Source organism: Lagenorhynchus albirostris, chromosome 3 (genome assembly GCF_949774975.1).
Source record: "Lagenorhynchus albirostris chromosome 3, mLagAlb1.1, whole genome shotgun sequence".
In the NCBI taxonomy this organism is placed as follows: Eukaryota; Metazoa; Chordata; class Mammalia; order Artiodactyla; family Delphinidae; genus Lagenorhynchus; species Lagenorhynchus albirostris.
The window spans coordinates 147,948,636-147,973,693 of record NC_083097.1 but is presented as its reverse complement, the minus strand read 5'-3'; the positions used below and the strand labels follow the sequence as shown (position 1 = coordinate 147,973,693).

At 49.1% G+C, this 25,058-nt stretch overlaps 1 protein-coding gene across 1 annotated transcript in view; it reads right to left on the bottom strand.

Annotated features, from left to right (window-relative positions):
• ERGIC1 (endoplasmic reticulum-golgi intermediate compartment 1) overlaps positions 1-25,058 on the bottom strand; it is a 102,444-nt gene that overhangs the window by 44,890 nt on the left and 32,496 nt on the right. Inside the window, exon 2 of the mRNA XM_060144207.1 lies at positions 7,101-7,162. Within this exon, the coding sequence (XP_060000190.1) occupies positions 7,101-7,162 (62 nt within the window). The remainder of the gene's footprint in view (positions 1-7,100; positions 7,163-25,058) is intronic.

Sequence of the window (25,058 nt, the reverse complement as noted above, 5' to 3'; positions counted from 1 at the left end):
CTGACCCTCCCGTGTGGACCTCCCCAGCCCCCCATGCCCGCAAATAGGCAGATCCTCCAAGGGGCCAGCCCGCCTTCCCTCCGTAACAGCATTCTCATGCAGAAGTCGGTCAGAAAACAAGGGCTGCAAATCGGCAGCCCACGGATGTGTTCTGTTTGGCTCGATCGATGCATATTTTAAAATTTGGAGCTGACATTGAACAATCCAGAGATTTCACATCAAAGTCCAGATTTCTGGCTGCTCCAGAACACTCGAGCCCTTGTTCCCACAGGGCCTCTGAGCTCACCAGTTTGTTACAGGCCCCACCATCCCCTCCTGCCACCCAGATTCCAAGGCTGAGGCAGAGTGTTGGTTGCCCTCCATCACCACCCGCTGCGGCCCCATCAACACTGTGCCCGTGTCCCTAGCAGAGGCGAGAACGTGAGGATACACAGTGCTGTGCTTCAAAAGAAGGGACAACTCTCTGTGAGAGTGAAGAGTTGGGGTCCTACAAGTCTGAAGTGCAGAGAGAGCAGAATGGAGCTCCAGGGTCGGCCCACATCACCTGGATTTATCTCGCCTGCCTGGCCCTTGATGAGGTTGGATTTGGTGACCCTGGACTCGCTCCTTGGGGCAGGACATAACAAGTGCCCCAGGGGCTGGCCCTCAACTCATCTCCAGATACTCCCCCTACATCTAACCACCCAGCGACCTCGAGCCACGTGCTGTTCCCTAAATATATGCTATGGCTCCTCTGTCTGGAATGTCCTTCCCCATCTTCCCTCCTCTTCCTTGGTCATCCTCTCTGCCTGGTGAACTCCTACTCATCCTCGCAGGTTGAGGCCCAACTCAAATGTCCCTTCTGGTGAGAAGCTCCCCCAACCCTCAGAGGTTGAGCTGGTCACTCTTTCCTCTGTGTTCCCAGCCTCTATCTGAACACCTTCCAAATGTTATTTGTGGCTCTCCCTTTCACTAGACTGACAGATACCCTGGAAGGCAAAAACTCCACAGCTCCAGTGCCTGGCCTGGGGCTGGGCACACAGGAGGTAATAACAGGTTTTGTGTAAGGCAGGGAGCCAGCCCCCAGAATACAGAATAAGGGCTGAGTGTACCTCACCTGGGTTTATCATAGAGGCATGTCGTGGGCAATGGCTCACACAGCGTGGTCCCACTACTCACGTGCTGTGTCCCTGGGTAAATTAAATTAACCTCTCTCTGCCTCAGTTTCCGCATCTGTAAAATGGCACCAGTAGTAGCACTTGCCTCATGGGGCTGCTTGAGAATTTCCGCAACACAGAAACTGGACTTGAAATAGTGCCTGGCAGGTAATAATGGCTCAAGCACTAGCTCATAATTAGGATTTTCATCAGGGAGACTTTGGAGGGTGTGGTGATTTGGGGAAGGTGATTTGGCAAGTGGGTTGACCCTCAGTTTCCCGCAAAGAAAAGTTTCCAGTACCACCTGCTGATTCGGCTGCATTCTTGACAGTCTGTACCTGGTTGGCTGAGCCATCCTGACTGATGCTGAAACCAGGTTATTCGTCATCATCACCATCATTATTATTATCATCATCTATCTATGGCAAAATGTACAGTCAAAGATACGTTCTGGGCTCCCCTGGTGGCAGAGTGGTTAAGAATCTGCCTGCCAACGCAGGGGACACGGGTTCGAGCCCTGGTCCGGGAAGATCCCACATGCCGTGGAGCAACTAAGCCCATGCGCCACAACTACTGAAGCCCCTGCGCCGCAACGAAGAGTAGTCCCCGCTCGCTGCAACTAGAGAAAGCCCGTGCGCAGCAAGAAAGACCCAACTCAGCCAAAAATAGATAAATAAAATAAATAAATTTATTTAAAAAGATACATTCAGAAGCAAGAAGGCAGAGAACAAGTGTTTGTGGGGCACCTACCATATGCCCTGCTGTGAGAGTGTTAACAGATACCTGTCACTGCACACTCCCATGTGAAAAAGGGTATGAGCCCGTGTGGAGGGTGTAGAAATGGAAGCTCAGAGTGAGGAAGAGAGTGGCCCAGGGACACACTGGGTGGCAGGTGGGGGCGGGGGTGGGGAGGGCTGGAACCTGAGGGGTCTAGAGCCAATGCCCTAAGAAAAGGAACCCCGAGACTCCAAGTGAAGGGTGAGGCAGGGACATCCCCAGAGTCCCCACCAAGCCTCCAAAACCACACCCAGACATGGGGCATACTAGAATGACTCCCCAGTTCTTCCAAACTTTGAAAAAGCTGTATAGGGCAGAGTTTAAGGGTTTTACTTTTTCTTGGAAGAAGTAACACATGCAAGTGATAAGAAAAATCATCAAGCTGTATAAAAAGGCAAACTGTGTGAGTCTCTTTCTCACTCCCGACCCACAGCCCCCTGCCCAGAGGTACCACCCCTACAGTCTGTGTCCTGACACAGGCATACGAGTTTTTCCTCTAATCAAACAGCATAATGTACACATGCCTTCTCTCTTTTTTTAAAATTAAATTAAATTTATTTTTTTTGCCTATGTTGGGTCTTCGTGGCTGCACATGGGCTTCTCATTGCAGTGGCTTCTTGAGTTGTGGAGCATGGGCTCTAGGCGCATGGGCTTCAGCAGTTGCGGCACGTGGGCTCAGTAGTTGCGGCACGCGGGCTCTAGGGCACACGGGCTTCGGTAGTTGTGGCTCACGGGCTCCGCAGTTGTGGCTCGTGGGCTCTAGAGCGCAGGCTCAGTACTTGTGGCGCACGGGCTTAGTTGCTCCGCGGCAATGTGGGATCTTCCGGGACCAGGGATCGAACCCATGTCCCCTGCACTGGCAGGCGGATTCTTAACCACTGTGCCACTAGGGAAGTCCCTGTACACATGCTTTCAACCGTGCTTTGCTCACTCAGCAATCTATGTCTAAGCAGGTCCCACATCAGTTTATACAGAGTGGCCACGTGGCTTGTTTGTTTTCATGGCACAGAAATTAATTTCAAATGTCTTCTCCAGCTGCTGAACAAATCCACTGCAGAAGACCAGCTGGCAATCCGAATTTCCCAGGCTCACATCCCTCCCCTTCTCACCTGCACACTGCAGCTGTGATGCCTCCTGATAAAGAATCCTGCCAGGTGGGCAAAGCACCCTTCTCACTTGAAATCTCACACCTTTTCTGACCCACGTTTCAGAGCCATTTTCACCCTTCCCACCCCACCTTCAAGCCCCAGCAACCCACAGGTTGCTGTAATGATGAACAGGCCCAAACTCGGGAGGTGTTTTTGAAGGTCAATGATGACTTAGGCCAGTCCAGGTTTTCTAGCTGCCTTCCTTGCTCCAAGCGTGCAAACTGGCCCCAAACTTCTGACTCTATGCAGATCAGAGGTGGGGGTATAGGGATGGGAAGGCCTCTTTGTGAAACCTGCGTGTGTTGTCCCAGGCTCGAACCTCGCAGCTGGATAAGTGCGGAGTCTGCTCAGCTGAATCCGAGTGTCCGGCAGCCCCTGCTGTGTGTCTGCTTCCCCGACCTTGTCCCCAGACTGGAAAGACAGAGACAATGTCTCAGCACCCCTGGGGCCTCAGGGTCTAGCGTAGTGCCTGGCTCAGAGAAGGTATGAAATAAATATCTGTTGAGTGAGTGAATGAATGAATAAAAACCATGAGGGCAGGTAGGAAGTATTTCCACCAGAAAAGCCTTCTGATACTGTAGAGTTTTTCAATCCATGTTTGGGCAAGATGCTCAGGCTCTGTGACTCCAGACTTCTTGTGAAACGGACTCAGGCACTGGACAGGAGGAATGTGACACCAGGAGGATGCTCGCTAGTGGGAGATCCGGTGCAGCCAGCAAAGGGGGCACCGGACCCAAGACCCAGACACCAGCAAGTCGAGCAATCTGTGTAAGGCCACATAAGCACTTCAGTGGAGAAGGCAAAATTCAAACCTCGACTTGTGAGTCTCCAGTGCCCTTGCTGGTTCCTTCGGTTATTAATAGCACTTACCGTGACGTCATGAAATGGTGTGTTTCTGTATCTGCCTGCCTGCTCAGCCCCGCACTCTTCAAGGACAAAGACCGAAGCCCATTCATCAAGCTGGTCCCAGGACATGGCACACGGCCTGGCCCCAGACCTGGCTGATAAATATTTGTTCACTAAATGGTAGCTAAGGGCTGGCTTCCCGTGCTCACGCCTTTCCTCTTGTGCAAGGGAACTTGCCCTCTCACACACTGTGCTGGAGACTGCAAATCAAACCACGTCCCCGGAGGGCCACTTGGCAGTACCTTCTACATTTCACAATGCACATGCCCTTTGACCCGGTAATCCCTCTTCTAGGAAAGTTACCTTACAGAAATAACCATACAAGGATACAAACACATATGGACAAGGATGTCTATAATAGCGATAAGCTGGAATCAGAACGCCCATCCTCGGGAGGCTGGTTACATAAACCGTGGGTCGGCCAGATAATGGAAAGCAGCACACGGTGGCCGTTTACGTGCTGGTGTGAAAGGTGTGCAGGATGTGTCAGTTAAAAAAGGGCAGGGAAGGACGGTGTGCCCAGTACGCTCCTGCCTGCGCTTAAAATGACGACACAGGTATTTCAAAGACTGAATATGTTTTTTTAAAAATTCTAGAGGGATAAAGACCTGATTGTTAAACATACTCGATAAGGGAGAGAACTGCAGAGCCTGCAAAGAAGTGGCCTGAGCTGTTGGTGGTAGGAAGGGGACAGGAAGCCTCATTGGAATTTTTGTGACCAGGTTCATAAACTAATTGAACGGGTAGATGAACAAGCCCTCTTCCTCTTATGTACCCCGAGTACCTTTTCCGTGGGGATCAATGCACAAAGTGTCACAGCTCCTGCGGTCACGGACCCTCATGGGCCGTGGGCTCCAAGAGGACAGTGATAAGAAGAGGTGCACGGTCCAGCAGCACTGAGAGTTTGGCACGTACCCCATACTTGACAGGCGTGATCACACTTAACCCCCAGATCAGAAAACTGAGTCTCAGAAAGGTGCAGTGACTTGCTCAGGGTCACCCAGCTGCTAAATGGGAGAATGAACCCAGCTCTGCCAGAGCTGAAGCGAGCAGGACATGAATCCTGCTGCCTGGCTGCTCTGTTCTCTTCTCCGGGGATGTGGACAGCCAGACTCAAGAAGGCATCTGCAGCTTGGACGACCTAAGCTAGAGGCAGAGCCAGCCGGGGTGCAGGGATCCCCAAGGTCATCCCCTGACCTGATAATGGCCTGCCCTGGGAAGCAGCGGTGGACTCCAAAATGACTGCCCGGCCCCAGGGCCCTGCTCAGGGGACAGTCCACGGGGAGGGTCCCTCTCCCACACCAAGCTCTGGAGAGGCCCACCTCTTGCAAGCTGTGAAACTTCAGACAAGTCACTTCACCTCTCTGAGTCCATTTTCTCATCTGGAAAATGTGGGTAGAGCCTTCCTGCTTGCAAAGTGCTTGCGGTTTGTTTTTATATCTTTTAAAATAAACTTTATTGTGGAATAATAATAGACGCAAAGATAGTACAGAGCGTTCCCATCCGCCTTTCGCCCAGCTTCCCCTTATGTTAACATCTTACATAACCCTGGTATGTTTGTCAAGATGAAGAAATTAACATTGTCCAATACTGTTAACTATGCTACGGACTTATTAGATCACTCATTTCTCCGCCAGTGCCTGTTTTCTCTTCCGGGACCAGACCTGGTATCCCATTTTACATTTAGTCATCGTGCCCTTAGTCTCGAAACTGTGACGGTTCCTCAGTCTTTTCTCGGTTTTCAAGACCTTGCCACTTTCAAAGAGTCTTGGCCAGGTGTCCTGTAGAGGGTCCCCCAGGCTGGGGCTGTCTGCTGCTTTCCCATGATTAGACTGGGTTGTGGTTTTGGGGGAAGATCCCACGGAGGTGAGGTGCCCTTCCCATCAAATCCCATGGCAGGCAGCGGGCACGTGACAGCTACGTCGACCTCTTCCTCACTGGTTGATGCTAACCTTTGTCACCTGGTGACGGGGCAGGCTCTGGATGTCTCCACCATAGTTACTACTTCCTTTCCATTCTCTCCTCTTTAATAGTGAGTCACTAGCTCACACTCCAGGAGAGGAGAGCTGAGCTGTACCTCTCAGAGGGGGATATAGTCATAAATATTATTTGGAGTTCCTCTATAAGGAAGGTTCAACCCTTCCCTCCCATTTATTTAGACCAGTATGGACTCCTGGACCTTTTTCTTAATTCTTTGGGTAACGAGCCAATAATGCCATCATTTATTGTGCTACTCAGATTGCCCTGTGTTGGTCTTTGCCCTCTTTCAGGCTGGCTCCTGTGGCCTGCTGACACACCTCCACCCCTTGCTTTTCCTCCGGGCATTTTTTTGCTTTCTGGCACGAGGTGTCCCAGGCTTATTTTGTACACTTCCTGTCCCAGCCCTGCAATCAGTCATTTCTCCCAGGAGCCCTGGGTCCTTTTAAGTAGAAGACTGGCATTCAGAAACCAAAATCTTGAGTGAGAGGATTATTTTTTTAAATGGATAGAAACATCCTTATGTTAAAAACTCAAATAGTCTAAAAGGTGTGAAGAGAATAGTCAGTCTCCCTCCAACCCATGAGCCCCCGTTTCCCCTCCCAAGGACAGCTACTCTTTTTTTTTTTTTAATTTATTTATTTTTGGCTTCGTTGCTGACGTGGACTTTCTCTAGTTGCGGCGAGCGGGGGCTGTTCTTCGTTGCGGTGCGCGGGCTTCTCATTGCGGTGGCTTCTCTTGTTGCAGAGCACAGGCTCTTGGCACGCGGGCTTCAGTAGTTGTGGCGCACGGGCTTAGTTGCTCCGCGGCATGTGGGATCTTCCCAGACCAGGGATCAAACCCGTGTCCCCTACACTGGCAGGCGGATTCTTAACCACTGCGCCACCAGGGAAGTCCCTGGGGCAGCTACTCTTGATGATTGATTTCTGGTGTCTCCTTTCAGAAACAGGTGATGCTATACCTTACAGCGTTACAGTGAGGACAGAGAAGAGCTGAGGGATTAGAGGCAGGGCCCAGCAAGATGCCCATCATTCCTTCCCTCCTCCTGTCTCTCTGTCTTCCCTCCCTGGCCCAGCATTTCTGCAGAGGGTGGGCAGGCACAGGTACGGAGAGTGGGGAGAGGGTCGGGAGCAACGGAGAGAAGGAGGCTACTCACTAATGGCCCCGGTGTACGTCGGCTGTGTGAGGTCCTTGGGCACCTTCCTGTAGATGTCAAACCTGTGGAGAGCAAAGGGGACGGGGTGAGGTGGGCGCAAAGGGCAGGTGTCAGGCAGCGGGGGAAATGGTGCTGGCTGGTGTGCCCAGCAGCCGCCATTCTTCCCCGAACCATTTCCTCCGAGAGGCCTGAAGGACGTCCCCTGCCCCCCATGGGATCCTGGCTCCCACACCTCCTTTGTCGCACTGCCTCACTACTTATCACCCCCTGAGACAGATGGCCTGGACCCCTCATCTGATTCTGGTTCTTGGTTGGTCTTGCCCCCAAGAGAAAGTAAGCTCCATGAGGGCAGGGACCTTGTTAAGTGTTGTGCCCTGCCGTGTCCCCAGACCCTTGCTTGGGCCTGGGGCACAAGAGGCCCCTAGTAAGCACTGGGGGAATGAACTGAACCTGGGCGTTGGCTTTGTCTGACGCTGAAGGGAATGGGCAAGCGCAGTCTTTCCTGAGTTCTCTGACGGCGCTGCATTCTTGCCTGGCATCACCTCTCCGCCCCCTCTTCCATTTCCTGTCTCTACCTCCTCTTGTTTCCACTCCCCCCTTCCCCAGCTTCTGCAGCCTTCTTCTTGGAGATTCTCCGGAACTCCAAGGCAGTAGGTTAACAGAAAATCCTGCCTGGGGCTGACATCGGCCCGTGACAGCCCTGGCTCCAGCTCACGTGGGTTTCTGCCCAGACACAGAGCAGACGCCTTTTTTTCATATGGGTCCCACCAGAGCAGACTGGTGGGGTGGTGGTGGAAGAGCTGAGGGCTTTGGAGTCAGGCAGACGCGGGTGTAATTCTGGCCAGTTGTTTTAAGGGGTAAGGCCCCTAGAATCAGACTGCCCTGGGTTCAAATCTTGGCTGGTCTTCTTCCTTGCTGTGTGATGTCAGGCAAACGACGTCACCTCTCTGAGCCTCAGTTTCCTTTTCTGTACTACTAGGAGACCCCGCCAGGCCCCTGAGTAGGGGAAAGAAACGTCAGCGGAGGAGCTGACACAGAGCGTTCCCAGGCACTTGGCTTCTTCCCCTTCACTTGACGAGCAAGCTGCTCTAAGTCCACAGCCCTTTCCCAGCTCTCTGGTGAAGAGGCTGGCAGCTCCGCCCTCCAGGGGTGATGGGCTGGTGGATGGTTCCTCTTGGGTGATTGGGAAACAAGGTTAGTGCCGTGCTAACCCCAATGCAATGACATGGAAATCTTGCATAAGATCTGATACTTGACTCCTGTTGCGTTCACTCTAATGACACGTGAAAGGTGCTTGGTTCCTCAAGACCTCAGAGGAGAAAACATTCCTATAGGCCGCAGAGCTAAAAGCTATCACTTTCTCTCCCACCTGCTCAGCCACCGGTCTCCTGTGCTTAGGGCCCAAAGGGCACTAAGAACTGGGGCTGGGAGTGTGGTCAGGAGGGGTGGGGGCCTCATGTGACTCAGCTATCCATCCCTACTCACCTCCCTTATTCTGAAAATGCTGCCCACTTTACCTGTGGGAGGCATATTAGAGGAGAGAGTATGTACTGGGGAGTTAGCCTGCCTGGGCTTAAACGTGACCCCACCACTGTGTGACCTTGGAAGTGTCAGTGAACCTCTCTGTGCCTCAGTTCCTCTGTCTGCAAAGTGGGGGCAACAAGAGTAACTATCTCACTGCACAGGGATTAGAACCAAATGACTTCGTGCATATAAAGCACTTAGAACCATGCCTGGCACCCAAAAGTACTACATCAGTATCTGCTGTTACTGTGATTAATGTTTATTCGTCTGACATTTATGAGCACCTACTACGTGCTAGCCCTGTTTCAGGTACTAGAGACATGGAGATAAAATCAGCCCTCAGCTCTGTGTACCTGTAGTTTAGCAGCAAAGACAAAGAGGGGACCAAAAAGGAGAACGTGGTGGTGCCCCACCATGGGGTATGCTGGAGGTGCCAGATGAACCTGGAAAGGGCACCTGGGGTCATCTTGAAGCTTCCAGAAAGAGCTGATGTCTGAGCAGGAGGATGGGAGAAAGGGTAGGTGCAGGCAGAGACTGGTCCAGGTAGTAAGAACAGCAAAAGCAGAGACGAAGAAGAGGATGGAGCCTGGCGTGCTGGAAGGCTAAGTTTACCTGCCTGTGGTGCTAGGACGGGAATGGAGGGAGTGGATGCTGGAGAGGCAAGAGGGGCTTACAAGCCAGCTTCCTGGTCCAGTTAATACCTGGTTCCTACCCTGGGCCCACAGCCAGAAACTGGGCCTCATGGTTTAATAAATATATGAGCCACCATTTCAAAACTGGGAGTTTTATGGGAAGTCAAAGGCTGTCCAGGGTAAGGAGCGGGGAGTGGCCTAGAGCAGAGTGTCCGAACCTGACAAGGGTGAGAGAGGGAGAGATGGGAGATGGTTGCATACAGGGGGGCTGATCAAATATATAAATACAGCGAGGATAATGGGGGCCAGGTGCCTCACTGTTAGGGAAGGGAGGTATACATAGAGAGAGAAGTAGAATAAACCCCATGGTGTTAGAGTGGAAATGAAGGTATTGCTGTGAATTCGTGGTTTTCAGCATACACAAATAGAGAAATATCCATGTGTGCAGACACATCACGTATACATTTATTTCCTAGCTCGTTCTATAGAGAGGGAGCAGGAACAGTGACAGCCAGACAGCAGTGAGCACATCTGGACCTCAAACCTTGGCTTCTAAATATCATTCTTTACTCAAAGGAATCAGCTCCTTGGAGAAATGGCTGATTCCAGGGCTGGGTAGGGAAAATGCAAGATGAGCTTGGAGTATCTTCTTATGTCAGAAAGCAAGAAAGAATGATGGGACATATCAAAAGGACAAGAAGTCAGCTTAAAGGGGTTCCCACTGGCCAAAGAAGGGGCAATATAAGCATTAAAATCAACAATCACAGTAATAGATTATGACCCGTTAGATAAAATAGGAAGCCAAAGATCTACATAGATGTAAATACAGAAATAAGTAAATCAAGTCTGATGAGGAATGGGATACTTCCATACCTTCTAAGTAGCCCCCCCCAATCTTTATTAATCATAAAGGGAAAAAGGTAACTTTACAGAGGAGAAACTTGACAGACATCACCGTAATCGAGTGACCAAAGGGAGTGTCACCAGTAAGGAGACACATCATATGCCTCCTGATATGAAGTACTGGGGAGGGTACCCCATCACTCCTGTGGGGAACTTGCTCAAGTGTACAACCTCAGATGAATTATGAGAAAACATCTAACGAATCCAAACTGAGTGTCATGCTACAAAATGACTGGCCAGCATTTGTCAAAAGTATCAAGGACACGAAGGCCAAGTAAAGACTAAGGAACGGTCAGAGATTGGAGGAGACTAAAGAAATGTGACCACTAAACCCCGCAGGCTGTCCTGGATCAGAGAAAGGACATCAGTGGGACCACTGATGGGATTCGAATAAGATCTGTAGAGTAGTTAATAGTACTGTAGAATGTTCTTTTCCTGGTTTTGAAAATGGTTTGGTTACATAAGATGTTATATAATGTTATATAACGTTTAAGGAAGCCTGGGTAAAGGGCACATGGGAAGTCTTTGTATTATTTTCGCAATTTTTTGGCAAGTCTTCAATTATTTCAAAATGAAAAGTTAAGATCTTTTTTTAATTTAATGAAAAAACTTTTAAAGCTTAAGCGGGAGATTTCATGTAAAAATCCCACCCAGCTTGCTTTCTTTGTGTATGTTTGGTCCCTATAGGCATCAGAATTCAAGATGCTGGCTTAACAAATGTTGGTCAGGTGTGCTGGGTGTCAGGCAGAGCGTGTCTTTGTCAACAGAGGGAGGGGAGATGAAGGCTGAGCGAACAAAGGTCTACGAGAGGAGGCAAGACTTGGACAAAACTATAGGAGGCAATGGCAATCAAAGAAGGTAGGTGCTCCGGAAAGAGTGAATGACGCAAACCAAAATCACTGCCATCCCACGTGGGGTGTGTTCCCACGTATATTTGTATTTAAGTCTCATCTCACAGTAACTCTGCCAGATACTGATATCCCATTTTTCCAGGAAGAAAACTAAGGCTGAGCCATAAGCAACTTGCTCAAAGTCAGTAAGTCAATTTAGCAGAGCTGGGATTCATACCCAAGTCTGGGTCCATAGGCCATTGTCCTTCCGCTGCCCTGTACTTATGGGAATCAGTTTAGAGCTCATTTATTGGTAAACTGAAGTCTCAAGGTTTTGCTTATTTGCTTTTCTGAAGATGCTGCCCCAGAGCAGATGGGGCTCTCTTGGAAAACAAGGACCAGCGCAAAACACATTCATTCATTCAATAGGTATTTACTAAGTACCTACCAGCAGTGCTCTAGACGGTGGGAAAATGAAAGTGCTCAAGGTAGACATGGTCCCTGCCCTCATGAAACTGTCGGTCTAGCAATGCTGTTGGCTCCTTGAGAAGGGCCACCTAAACAGAATGTTCTCTGATAATGATTCCATTCCCATGCCGCAAATCCAAGCTGGGGAGTGGTGGTAGGGTAAAGGGGTAGCTGAAAAGGACCCTGGGTTCAGAGTTGACCACAAGCCAAGTGAGTCAGCAGTGAATGTCACTAAGAAAATGGGCCACCGGGAGGCTGGTGAGAACCCAGGCATGTGACAGATCAGGAAGTCAGCCGTCGTCTCTGGCTCCCATTAGTCAGTCCCTCACTGCGGTGATGTGGTGATGCGATTAGATGTGGCCACCCACTGTTAAGAGAATGTAGAGGAAAGGGTAAGGAGAGAGGGGGAGAGGGGAAAGGATGCTTAGTGTACATCTAGTGTGTGCTGGACTCATGCTAGGCCCTGGACCGACATGTTCTCATCTAATTCTCTCAGCCAACTTGTGAGTTAGGGATTGTTATCCCATTTTACAGATGAGGCTTAGAGGCTGCTGACTTGGCTAAGCTCTCACACCTATGAAGTGTCACAGCAGGGATCTGAATCCAGGCCCAGTTTACATTCTTGTTGCTTTTCCCAACGATGTGGGGATAAACCAGGACCATTTGGGTGGAAAATACTTCTTAGGAAGAAAGATTAAAGAATTGGAATTGCTTGGCCTTAAATAGAGAAAGCTAAAGGATAGATTCTTTATGTTCGTCCAAAAATGTTCTTTCCCTGTCCTCCCCCTAGAGTGTGAGTTTCTCACGGGAAGAACCTGGGCCTCCTTGCTGCCCAGCCTTGCCCAATCCAGGCCCTTGGGGAACTGATCTGAACGAATGGGTCAATGGATGAACCTATACAAAGATAAGGTCCACTGGCTGGCCCCATAAACAAGATTAAGATGAAATGGATGGTGGGGAAGCTGAGTGATGGGTCCTCAGGGGTTCCCTGTACTGTATTTAGACATGTTCACTTACAAAAAAGGCAAAATAGGCTTAAATGAAAGCAAGAAAACAATCAACTGGACTAAGAAAGACTGAGCTAGATGCCAGAAGAATGGGAGCAGTGCCCAGAGCCAGGTGGACCATAGGTTTGTCACCTGTTGGAACAGGACCCAAATGCGGAGACCCCAGGGGACCTCCTGCCTTCACCACGCTCTGCTGTTGGGTCTAGAAGGCGTTCTGAGATCACTGTGTCCAACCCATTCATTTTACAGAAGAGAAAACAGAAGCCCCAAGAAGGAGTGACTCACCCAATTCAAGGTATAATTAAACTCAGAGTATTTAAAACAAAAACAAGCCAATAAAAAGCTTGTGAAATCCTTGTTATCTCATGCTGTTGAAATGTCATATGCTACTGACTTTCAACCAGGTGCAATCTGGGCCCCCCACGGGAGTGTGGCGATGTCTGGAGATATTTTTGGTTGTCACCCGGGGGAGTGGGTGGTACCCAGCAGGTAGAAAGCCCGGGAAGCTAATGCATCCTCCAATCCTACAAGGCACAGCCCCCTACAACAAAGGATACCAGCCCCAAATGTCCATGGCACTAAAGTTGAGAAACCCTGTTGTAGGCAGAGAAAACCTTCCCATGCGGGAAGCTCATTTTCCCACTGAGCCTATGTTCTCTCCACAGAGACGCCTCCAGTTGCCTCTGCTCCGTCTGGGTGAAGTCATGGCCGTGGCCTTGATCGCCCCTGCAGTCTTTCCCTGTCCTTTTCCGCTCTGTGCCTGAGAAGGTACACTCGGAGAGACCTGGGCAAAGGAACCCCCAGGGAAGAAATAAAGTCCCCCTGAATTTGTGACTTCTTATAAAGGTGCAGTAAGTACGAGTGTCACCATCTGAATCAAAAAGGTGCTCAACCCGTGCCTCTAACTTCACTGTAACTTAGGATCAGACAAATTCCTTAGGATAAAATATATGTCAACATCAGAACTAGAGGTCGATGAGAATATAGGATTTACTTAACAGAAATTCACTGTACAGGCCACATCTAAGCCTACAGAGCGAGGGACGGCTGCATAACCTCACCCAAAATAAACACGCATAAGTCTTCTCTTGCTCCCAAGCAAGGAAACTGCCGCTGGAAATCTCTGACTAATGGATTTCTTCTGTAATTTCTTTTCATAGCAGAATGCCTCAACTCTTGCTATTTTAACTTTTGCTGCTTGGGACCTCACTTCTGCCCTGCTCTTGAAGACAAATCTCAGATCGCCCTGTGGTTCGCCATGTGTGGGCGGCCACCAGGCAGGCGCTCGTGATGTCACTGTTTCCATGGCCTAATGAAATTAGACGCCATTTAGGAGCAAGTCATTGGAAGTGGTGGGTCACTCATCCCAAAAATAGTCAGTGAGGCTTTAGTTGGTTCTTTGGCCTGCTCACCCCTGCCCACCAGCCTGTCAGAGCCCTCGGTGTCAAGCCCAGGGAGCTGGGTGAAAAATGTGCTTGTTGGTTCACTTACTCATCTCTTCCACCTTACTGAGAACCACTGGTGTGTGTGCACGTGCACGTGTGTTGAAGGGCACACAGAGGTTAACAAATGGACGCACCAGAGCCTAACGCAGCTGGGAGAGAACCGTGCAAGCACCAGTTCTAATCAGCCCCAGAATCACTCTCACCGCCCCCGAATCCTGTCCTTGACATTCAAACTACGACTGTGAGCTCACACACCACTCCTCCCTCTGTCAGAAGGATGGGGAAAACATCTGTCTGTTTCCAGCCCAGATGGAGGAGCTTAGAGGGGGGAATAATAATAACAATAGCAATCACAGCTACACTGCTACTGTCCCCATTGTGAGGGATCACGGTGCACCCGGCCTTGGACTTGGACTGTCCATTCATTAGCTCACATCCTCTGTACAGCCCTGTTCAGTGGATACCAGCATCCTCCCCATCTCACTTGCCCAAGATTCTGGGCCAGGATTCGAACTGCTGCAGTCTGGCCTCAGGACCTCTGCTCTGTCCACTGTACCCATGCCTGTCTGGGACAGGGAGACAGGCTGGGAGCGGGAGGCGTAGCGGCCTGTATCTGCAGGAGGGCTGGGTGATGATGCTCTGTGTACACAGTACTAACACGCACACAGTTCTCTCTCCAGCCCATCCCCTGTGGCTCTCTCCCTGAATCTCGGTGCCCTTGTGAAGGTCACTCGTCTACAGGGTGACCTCCCAGCTTCCATCGCCTCCACCCGTGACCTCTCCTGTCTCAGAACACCCTCTCTGACCACAAAGCCCTGGCCAAAGGGAAAGAGGAGTACATTTGACTGCTGAGCTTCCAGAAGGCCCCTCTCAAGGCAGCCTTCCCCACCTTCCTGGGCGCTGTGGACGTATACATTCCCGGCACAGCTCCGAGACGGCTGCAGGGTCTTCCGCTCTTGCTGGGCTGGGACCGTCAGGTTTGTTCTTGAATCCACTGTGGGTCGTGCGGGGCTGGGCCCATTAACGGTATTCAGTACATTCCAGGTGAAAATATAAAATGACGTAGGCACAGGGCTATTACTCACCGCTGCACCAGCTGTAACAGCAAACAACTGGAGGCCATCCAAGTGTCCATCCAGGGGGACCAGTTAATAAACTACAGACCATCCATAAAGTGGAGGAGGATGCAGCTATAAAGAGGAATGAGGAAGGTCTCTATAGAGTAAGAGAAAAAAGCAAACTGTGGAACACTGTGTTCTGTTAAATTTTGTGTGTGTGTGTTTGGGGTGCAGAGCAGCTGGAGGTAGCGATAAAAATAAATCTCCAACCTTGTTTATATCTTTAAAAAGAAACAATAGAAGGTGTAACCAAAAGCTAACACAAATGGTTACTTCTATTATTCTTAGGAGATGCATAAAAATATTAAATATTTAGGGATACATTTGACAAAAGAAGTGCAAGACCCATACACAGAACACAATAAAACATTGCTGAGGGAAATTAAAGACGACCTAAGTAAACAGAGAAATACACTGTGTTAATGGGTCAGAAGACTCAATATGGTTAAGATGGCATTGATCTGTAGATTCAACTCAATTCCAACCAAAACTCCAGCAGGCGTTTTTTGTAGGATTTGGCAAGCTGATTCTAAGATCCATACGGAAATGCACAGGACTTAGAAGAACCAAAACAACTTTGAAAAAGAACGAAGTTGGATCTGACTTCAAGACTTCCTATAAACCTTACAGAAGAAAACATAGGAGAAAATCTTAGTGCTCTTAGGTTAGGCAAAGACTTTAGATAAGACACCAAAAGCGTGATCCATAAAAGAAAAAATCATAAATAAGGCCTCATCAAGATGAAAAGCTTCCATTCTTCAAAAGGCATTGTTAAAAGAATGAAAAGACAAGCCACATACTAGGAAAAATAGATGTGAATCACATGTCTGTTAAAGGATTTCTATTCAGTATAAAGAACTCACAACTCAGGAATAAGATTTGAACAGGCATTTCACCAAAGATTCCCTGATGGTGAATAACCACATGAAATGAGGCTAATATCAGAGTCATTGGGGAAATGCAAATTAAAACCACAGAGATACTATTAGAATGGCTGAAATTATAAAGACTGGTCACACCAGGTGTTGGTGAGGATATGGAGCAACTGGAACTCTCAGGCGTTGCTGGCGGAATGTAAAGTAGTATAACCACTGTGGAATAGAGTTTAGCGGTTTCTGAAAATGTTCAATACACGCTTACCATACGATCCAGCCATTCTATGCCTAGGCATTTACCCAAGAGAAATGGAAGTATTTTCCCCTACAGAGACATGTATATGAATATTCATGGAAGCTTAATTTGTAATAGTCACAAACTAGAAACAACCCAAATATCCATCAACGGGCAAATGGACAGATGGCATATCCACAAAACAGAATATTACTCAGCACTGAAAAGGAATGAAGTATTGACAGGAGCAACATGGATGATTCTCAAAATAATTACACTGAATGAAAGCCAATACAGTATGATTCCAACTATGTACAATTCTAGAAAGTATAAACTAATCTAGAGTGACAGCAGATCATTGGTTGCCCAGGGAGGGAAGAAGGGAGAGACTTGAGGAAACTCAGGGGGGTGATGAATATGTTCATTATCTTGTGATGGTGGTTTCATGGGTGTATACATGTGTCAAATTTCTCCAACTGTACACTTTAAGTATGTGAAGTTTATTGTATGTCAATTATACCTCAATAAAACTGTTGGAAAAAAACTTTTCCATGATAGCCACGAATGAAACACATCAAATACATTAAGCAACCTATGAGTTCATAATGACACTTCATAAAACAAAACCCCCAAAAAAGCCTCATTGGATACCTTTGAAGATACTAAGCCATTATTCTGAGAATTGGTAAATAAAGAGAAAGCATTTATTCTGATTTTTTTTGATATACACAATGTATATCTAGGTAACCAGATAGTTGATGAGGACAAAGTCCTATTTTACAGAATAATTTCAAAGAATAATGTGGAAGGACAAATAGAATTAGGAAAATCATCATTGTGCCTTCTCTGATGAAATACTGGATTTAGGCATTTACCAGCAAGGATGGGAAGTTTCATAACAGATGCATCAGGCTGCTGCCACCTGAACCCAGTGACTGGTCTTAGCATCTCAAAGGGAAGACAGCAAGTTATTCCGTACCCCTCTCAGTGTGATGCAGCAGGAGGTACACAGCACACTTCTTAATGACGGGCCTAGAATAACCTCACATTTCACCTTCCATCTGATCCTTAACCCACAGCAGCTGGATGCCAGGCCCCCCTCACCCACTCTCTCTTCGTGCTATAGCTAAGATCACCCAAGAGTCCCTAAGGGTCTGATGCCATTGGCTCTCCTCAGTACTGCCTCTGCACCCATCCTGCTGACTGTCCCTTCCTTCTCAGATCTCTCTCTTCTCTTGGCTGCCTAAAGTACCATGGCATCCTCACCCTTCAGCATCTTCTGTGTCTGTTCCTTTTCCTCCTCCTGCCCCTGATATCTTAGTATACCCCCAAGGGTCTGTGTTGAGGCCCCTTCTCTTTTAACTCCCACCCCCAACTTATCTATGCCTTAATTTACTGTGCCGAGTTCCAGAGAGACAGGAGAAGGTCACCAAGACAGAATTAGTCCCTGTTCTCGTGGCGCTCACACAGTAATGCCCAAGGAGCATCCTCATTCCTAAAGGCATCATGCCTGCCCTTCACACTTGACAGGTGCAGAACAAAACTCAACAGCACCTCACACAAAACCTGTTCCCAGAACAATGAGGTAGGAGAAACCACAGGGATCACGGAATCCAAATGTGCACATCTGTAGATAGTTAAAGTGAAACACGGCAAGGGCAGCAACATCTTGTGTTAGAGATAAGGATCTCTGACTCTTTCCAAGTCATAGCCTGTGTCCTCCTGGGGTTCCCAAATATCTGAGAAGTGATGAGATGTGCTGTTCTTGGCCACCATGATGAGCAAGAAAGTAAACTAGCTGATCAGGAAGATAACTACCCATCCAGGCGATTCTCAGAAAGGGTTTTAGATGGGCTATCGGTAAAATGATGGAGGCCTCACTGGACTGGACAACGCCCTTGCCTGTTACCTGGACCCAGGCTCATGGGGGAGAACGAAGCTCACACACAGCAGGGAGGGGGCACCAGTCTTACTATTTTTTTTTTTTAGTCTTACTATTTACATTTAGTTGCATTAGCTCTAAATTCTTATGCAATCTGTTCCTTGAACAGTCAAGCAAGCATGCTCTCACCTCAGGCCCTTTGCCCTTGCATTCTCTGTATCTGGAATGATTTCCCCTCAGATCTCTTCCTGTCTTGCTCTTTCACTTCTTTTAGGTCTATATTCAAATGTCACCTCCTCAAAGACCTGTCTTGGCTACCAGCTAAAACACACCACTCTCCATCTCCTTACTCTGCTGCCTTTTCCTTCACAGCACTTGCGATCACTACCTTGTGTTACGTGTGTTTGTTCACTGTTCCACTCCATCGCTAGAATATAAGTTACAGGAGAGCAGGGGCCTGCCTGCCTTTGAATTCCACTGTATGCCCAGAGCCTAGAGAAGTGCCTGGCACACAGCAGGTCTACAGAAATACTTTGGAATGGACGAAGGAGGCAGTGTTTCTCGAAGTCTGGCCCATGGACCACTGCCTTAGAATCCACCAGGAAGCTGGTTAAGTGTGCAGATTCCAGGGCTCCGCTGCAGAATGAACTAAACCAGCATGGGGGTTTCGCATTGCCAAAAAAGTGCAGTTCAGGAGATGTCAAGGCATGCAAAGACTGCTACGGTATAAGTCAAGTGTTTATTTCCAACTTCAAATTTATTTCCTAAGACTTTCTGCTTGCACCCACCTGAGTTACTACAGGTCAACAGAGGGACAGGCAAGGGGACTGGTATTTCCCGGGCTCCTACCCTATGGGCCAAGCACTACTCAAGTCCCTTGACCTACTTTCTCCCACTGAATCCCTTCCCCCTCACCCACGAGGTACCATCAACAAATGTAGAAACCAAGACTCAGAGAGGCTTAGCCACTTGCCTAAGCTCACACAGCCAGCAAGAGGCAGGGTCAGGATTGGAACCCAGGTCAGCCTCACCCAGAGGCTGCGCACTGACTCTCTGCGGCCTCTGCAAAGCTCCATACCAGCCCCTGGGGCCCTTGGCTGTCCGTGCTGACCTCCCTTGCCCATGCAGAGCCTGGCACCGACAGCAGGCTGGGGGTGCTTGGTGAGCGAGGGAAGGAGTAAGGGTCCCATGGAGCTATGGAACTGTGGTGCAGTGCCACTGAGGCCCCAGCAGAGCACAGCTGAATGGGGGTCCCCTCACCCCTACTGCCCCACCCCACCCTGCAACAGCCCAATGAGCTCATGCTCCCCCAGAAACAGGAAAGGCCTGGTGTTGGAGCCCGAGGCCGTCAGGCTGCCAGGGCTTGGCTGGGAGTCAGGCTTCCCACTCGTCAAGGCCACAGGGAGGGAGGGCTGGTGGTGGGGGGGGCACAGCCAGGGCCCCCAACGTGTTTCCAAATCACTGGAAACAGGACGCAGCCGCTGGCCCCACACCAGGACACAACAACATCCCGAGCTCAGATGCTATAAATGGAAATGTATTCTTAGAGGGGCAGGACCTGAGCAGGGTTTTTCAGAAGTGACCCATCATTGGATAAAAATACAGACGGCATTTAAATGTTGAGCGGCGGAGCTATTCCGGGGATTAGATTCTCACGCCCCTGGCTCCCCGCCAGGGCACGGCCTTCAGCAGACATTTAAGAGGAAGAAACGATTGGTGCCGGTGTTTTAAGTTTAGGAAGAGAGAACTGGGGGAAAAGACAGCTGTGCCGAGATACCTGTGGAAGGGGCTCCCTTCAAGGGACCCCAAATGTCCTTTGACCTCCACCTGCCCACAGGATTCAGTTTTACTCTGCCATGAGACCACCTTTTGGACTACATCTCAGCTACCTCGAAAAGTGAAGGCTGAGTTTTGGCTAGGCCTGGGGTTAGAAGCCTAGGACAGGATTAAGATTTTAAGAGATTTGCAGGTAAGGAAAGTATAATAGAGAAAAAGCTGGAGGTGGCCCTGGTGTTACGAGGAGGGCAAGGACAGAATTTACTGAGCACCTCCCAGGAGCCAGCCTCTTGACTCACGTCATCTCATCAAATTCTCAAATCCGTTCGAGATACCAAAATGAGGTTCACCCCTATTTTTAAAGGAAAAGGAACTGGGGCTCACAAAAGACTGTGTAGAGGGGGTGAGTCTCAGGCTGAGACCCTGAGTGCAGGAAGACAAGCAGAAATGAGGCTGGGGAAAAGGGGTGGAAGGGCGTCCCACGTGGAGCGACAACTCCGGCCAAGTTGCATGGCTCCGGAAGCCCAAGGTCACTCAATCAGCAAGTGGCAAAGCTGAGGTCTGCGTCCTCGTCCGTCTGGACATGAAATTACTGTGCCACCCTAGGGAGCAGCTGTGTGCCTTAGGAAACAAGGTGGTCCACAAGTTAAAAGGTGAGATGTTCAGACAGTCCCATGCAAAAAGGCACAAGGAAAGGAATCAAAGGGTTCTCCTTGTTGGCCTGGGGGCGAGTTTAGTTGGTGACCGTTTTCCTTTGGGCACGTCTTGGTACTTTTCGGTTGTTCTATAATAAGCAGGTTATAAATGGAAAAATAAAGACAGCTAGGGTCTTAGGAGACCTGTCGTGGGCTCCCCAGCCCCTGCCTCTCTATTAGCTGCCTCTTCACCCCATGACCCCAACATTCTGTTGCAGAAAGGCCCGTTCTGCGCCAGCTCTGTGCCTTGCCATGCACCGTGCCCTCTGTCTGCAGCACCCCTCCCTCTCCTCTGCCAGCTCATTCATTCTCTCTGTCATTACTGAGTGCTCACTATGGACCACGCACTGTTCTAGGTGGTCAGACACAAAGCTCTCTGCCTTCACCTAGCTTACACCACAGTGGGGGAGACAAACAATAAATGAACTAATATATGTCAGTGCTATGAAGAAAAAGAAACCAGGCTAAGAGAATAGAATATAATGTGGGTACTGCTTTAGATGGGGTGTGAGGGGTGTCAGAGAAGGTTCATCTGACCAGATGACATGCAAAACACATATCTCATTTAAGTGAGACAGCAGCCACCTGGATGCCCAGGGAAGAGAGCTCCAGGTTGAAGGGATGGTAAGTGCAAAGGCCCCGAGGCAAGGAGCATATTTGGCGGGTTCCTCCAACAGCAAGGAGGCTGATACAGCTGCACTGGGAGGTGAGGTCAGAGGCCCCAGGTAGTTCTTTAAAACTTAGCTCACACACCCCTTCCTCTGCGACGCCACCTCCAATCAGCATGAGGCTGGCTGAGGCACCCTGTTCTGGGCTGCCATGGCCCCTGAGCTTCCCTCTGTCATCATTTGACACATGGTGTACTGTCATTATATATGTGTTGCACATTATATATGTACAATCATGAATGAACAGCACATCCCACTATGTCTCACTAATACTATTGGTGTCTACCATCAACAGATGAATGGATAAAGAAGATGTGGTGTATATATATATATATACACACACACACACATATATATATGCACACATACATATACACAATGGACTACTACTCAGCCATAAAGAATGAAATTCTGCCATTCACAACAACATGGACGGACTTGGAAGGTGTTACGCTAAGTGATATAAGTCAGACAGAGAAAGGCAAATACTGTATGTTATCACTTAAATGTGGAGTCTGAAAAATACAACAAACGAGTGAATACAAAAACAAAACAAAACAAAACCTGTATTACTTTACCATTTGTTTTCCTTCTATCTGTCCTTTATATCATAGCATTATAGTCATTAAAAAAAGAAAACTACTACTGGTGTCTTCCCCTCAAAGTTGTGAACTCTCCAAGGGCAGGCACTGGTCTTATACAGGGTGGGGTCCCCATTACCCGGCACTTAAGTGGGGAGCATCATTTTTAAGCAACAAGAGATCCGCGGAGTCACAGAAGACTGGTGGTCTTTCCGGGCCAAGAGCTCACCTGAGACGTGCAGGTGAGTCCCCTCAGGGAGCTCCAGCAATGAGACGTCACAGATGAGACCTATGTGAGGCAGGAAGTGGGTGACTGAGAGCGGGAGGGAAGGGGGCCTCCTCCCTACCTCCCCATTTCCTCCATCTGCCTCAACCTGTGCTTTCCTCACGAGCACGTAGCTTATCGGAGCCCTCGTTTTCAGGAGAGCCCACATGGGAAGATAAAAACTTAAAACCACTTCACCAGGGGGTGATGATTCACAGGCAGAAAACATCCCTCCCTTTGAAAATGATTCCAGGAAACAGCAAGCATCCCAAATGCATCAATGGGCCCAGACACTGCTCTCCTAGCTGCTCACATCACCAAATGAGAGGCAACCAGGCACTGTGTGTCTCTGAAGGAAGTACACGCTCCCCAGTAGAAAATACCTGCTGAGGCTAGGCAGGTACTGAGATGAGAGAAGTGGGCCGGTGGGGCCTGCAGCAATCGGAGGGTCCACAGCTTATCTAAAGAGGGTAGAAAGCCCCCCAGCTTGGCCCATGGCTGGAACAAGGAGCCCCGGGGCGGCCAGATCAGGGAAAACCAGAAACCTGGGGCTTATGGGAAATTACCAATTTAAAAATGATGGCAACCAGGGTTTTTTTGTTTTTGTTTTTTAAATAAAACAATATGCGAATCAAAGAAAACACTTCTGTGGCTCATATTTGGCCCGAAGACTATCAGTTTGTGAACTTGGCCTCAAATCTTGAAGTATTTTTGCATCAGAATAGATGGCAGGACTGAAAAAATAGGAGAGGGCAAGAAGACCTAAGCACTGTAAAACCAGAAGGGAACTTTGAGATCATGGAGTTCCTGTGTGGTCAAGAAGGTTTGTCTCAGGGATCAATTCTAGTGGCTGCCCAGCTGCTAAGGCTGGGACTGGGCTCAGTGTGTGCGTGCTGGGATGGATTAGCAATGTCTGCCAAGGACATGGGACTGGGGGCACCAGTGACGCTCTTCCTGGGTAGTCAGCAAGGCTGATTTAGTCCAGACCCATGTTAAAGGCAGAAAAACTGAGGCTCAGGAAGCAACACTGAATTGCCTCATGTCATAAGTGAGAACTACCTGTGAGTCGCACCTGGGGCTCTTCCCATGACACCCAGGCGCCCCTAAATCAACCAAAGACTTATCTTAGAAAGAAGTCATCTCTGAACCAATAATGCACGTCAATAAGGAAATTTGACTTTAACAGTGATTACTTTTATCCACAGCTCTGTAGGGACAGAACCTTTGCTAAACAGCAAGGGGGTCTGAGTCCTGACAAAGCCATCTGAGGATACTGCCCATGGCACGCACACTGTCCCAACTGAGGGCCTTGAGCTGGCTGAGGGGCCTGGCACCAGAGGGAGCCTGGGTGCACCTGAGAGCGGAGGCCTGCCTTGAGTTGGGCCTCCTCCCTCGCACTCAGTGTGAGTCAGGGCTCTCGACTTCAGCGTGCTGGCTGCAAAATTTTCAGTTTTACTTGGCTCTTGAGCAAAACGTACTTTTCCAAAGGACATCGATTCAACTGAGCTTGAGTTTTGCAATGCCCTGGCAGAGGCAAGGCCAGCCTCCCTGAGCACACGCTGTCCCAGGCAATGAAGACCAAAGAATATGGTCATCACCTCCCTCACCCACTCCTTCCTCCTCCCCAAGTGGGAGGATCAGTCCCTCCCCTGGCAGAGCCCCCTGGCGTGCCTGCTGTCCCACAGGTAACCCAGCCAGGGAAGCCCTCCCACTCTGCGGAGCCGTGCCTCCCCCCCATTCGCATCATTGCCAGGGCTGGTGAAGAACACAGGTCAGGGGGTGAGGCTGGTAGTGGCTCAAACATCAGCAAGTACATCGTGTACCTCTTTGTTTTTTAAAAACTAGACCATCGTTTATAGTGGTTTTAGGTTCGCAGCAAAATGGAGCAGAAGGTACAGAGATTTTCCCTTACATCCCCTGCCCCCCCACGACACACACGTAGCCTCCCCCACTATTAACACCCAGCACCAGAGTGGGGCATCTGTTACAACGGATGAACCTGCACTGAAACGTCATTATCACCCAAAGTCCATAGTTTACAACAGGGTTCACTCTTGGTGTTGTACACTCTACGGGTTTTAACAAATGGAAAATGACACACATTCACCATCACAGTATCATACAGAGTAGTTTCACTGCCCTGAAAATCCTCTTGCTCTGCCTATTCATCCCTCCCCCACCTCCTACCACCCCAAGGCAACCACTGTTCTTTTTATTGTCTCTATAGTTATGCCTTTTCCAGAATGTCATACAGTTGGAATTATATAGTATGTAGCCTTTTCAGCTTGGCTTCTCTCTCTCAGTAATACGCATTTAAGTATACCCCATCTATGTCCTTTCATGGCTTGGTAGCTCATTTCTTTCTAGTACTGAATAATATTCCAGTGTCTGGATGAACAACAGTGTACCCGGTTTTTCAAGCCCTGAGGCGTGGATCTGCAAAGCCAGGGGCTCTACTGCCTCATGGATTAGCTGTGTGCCTTTGGAAAAAATTTTCTCTGAACCTCCAGTGTTTTTCACCTGTAAAATGGGAATAAAAGTACTGACGACTTCACTGGAGTGTGGGTTATATGTGGAAGAGCACGGAAGGCACGGACGACGGGTCACAGCAGGGAGCAAGCACACGACAGATGCCAGCTGCAATTATCATCACTGCCAATTATTACCACGATGGTGTGGCTGTCACTGCCATTCGTGGGCTTACTCTTGCCTTCTCTCTGCAGAGCAGTACGAGGGGGGAAGTGGAGACAACCCGGGCTTTGGGCTCACACAAGTTGGTGTTCTAATGCTGACCCTGCTTAGGCAACCAGCTAGACCTCTCTGAACCTCTATGGATTACATCCCCCTTCTACTGGGATTTTGAGAAACAAATGTGATCACTAACTGGAATGCAGAAAGAGCCCTTAGCACCCAAAAAGCGATCACAAAAGGTTAGTTCAAAGCTATTTGGGAGAGGTCCTTGGCATTTCCTGTGAACAGCCCCACTGAGTGCATGAGGCAGAGAAGGTAAACAGTGGAGCGGGTGTATTAGAGAACGGAGATGAAAGCCTGCTG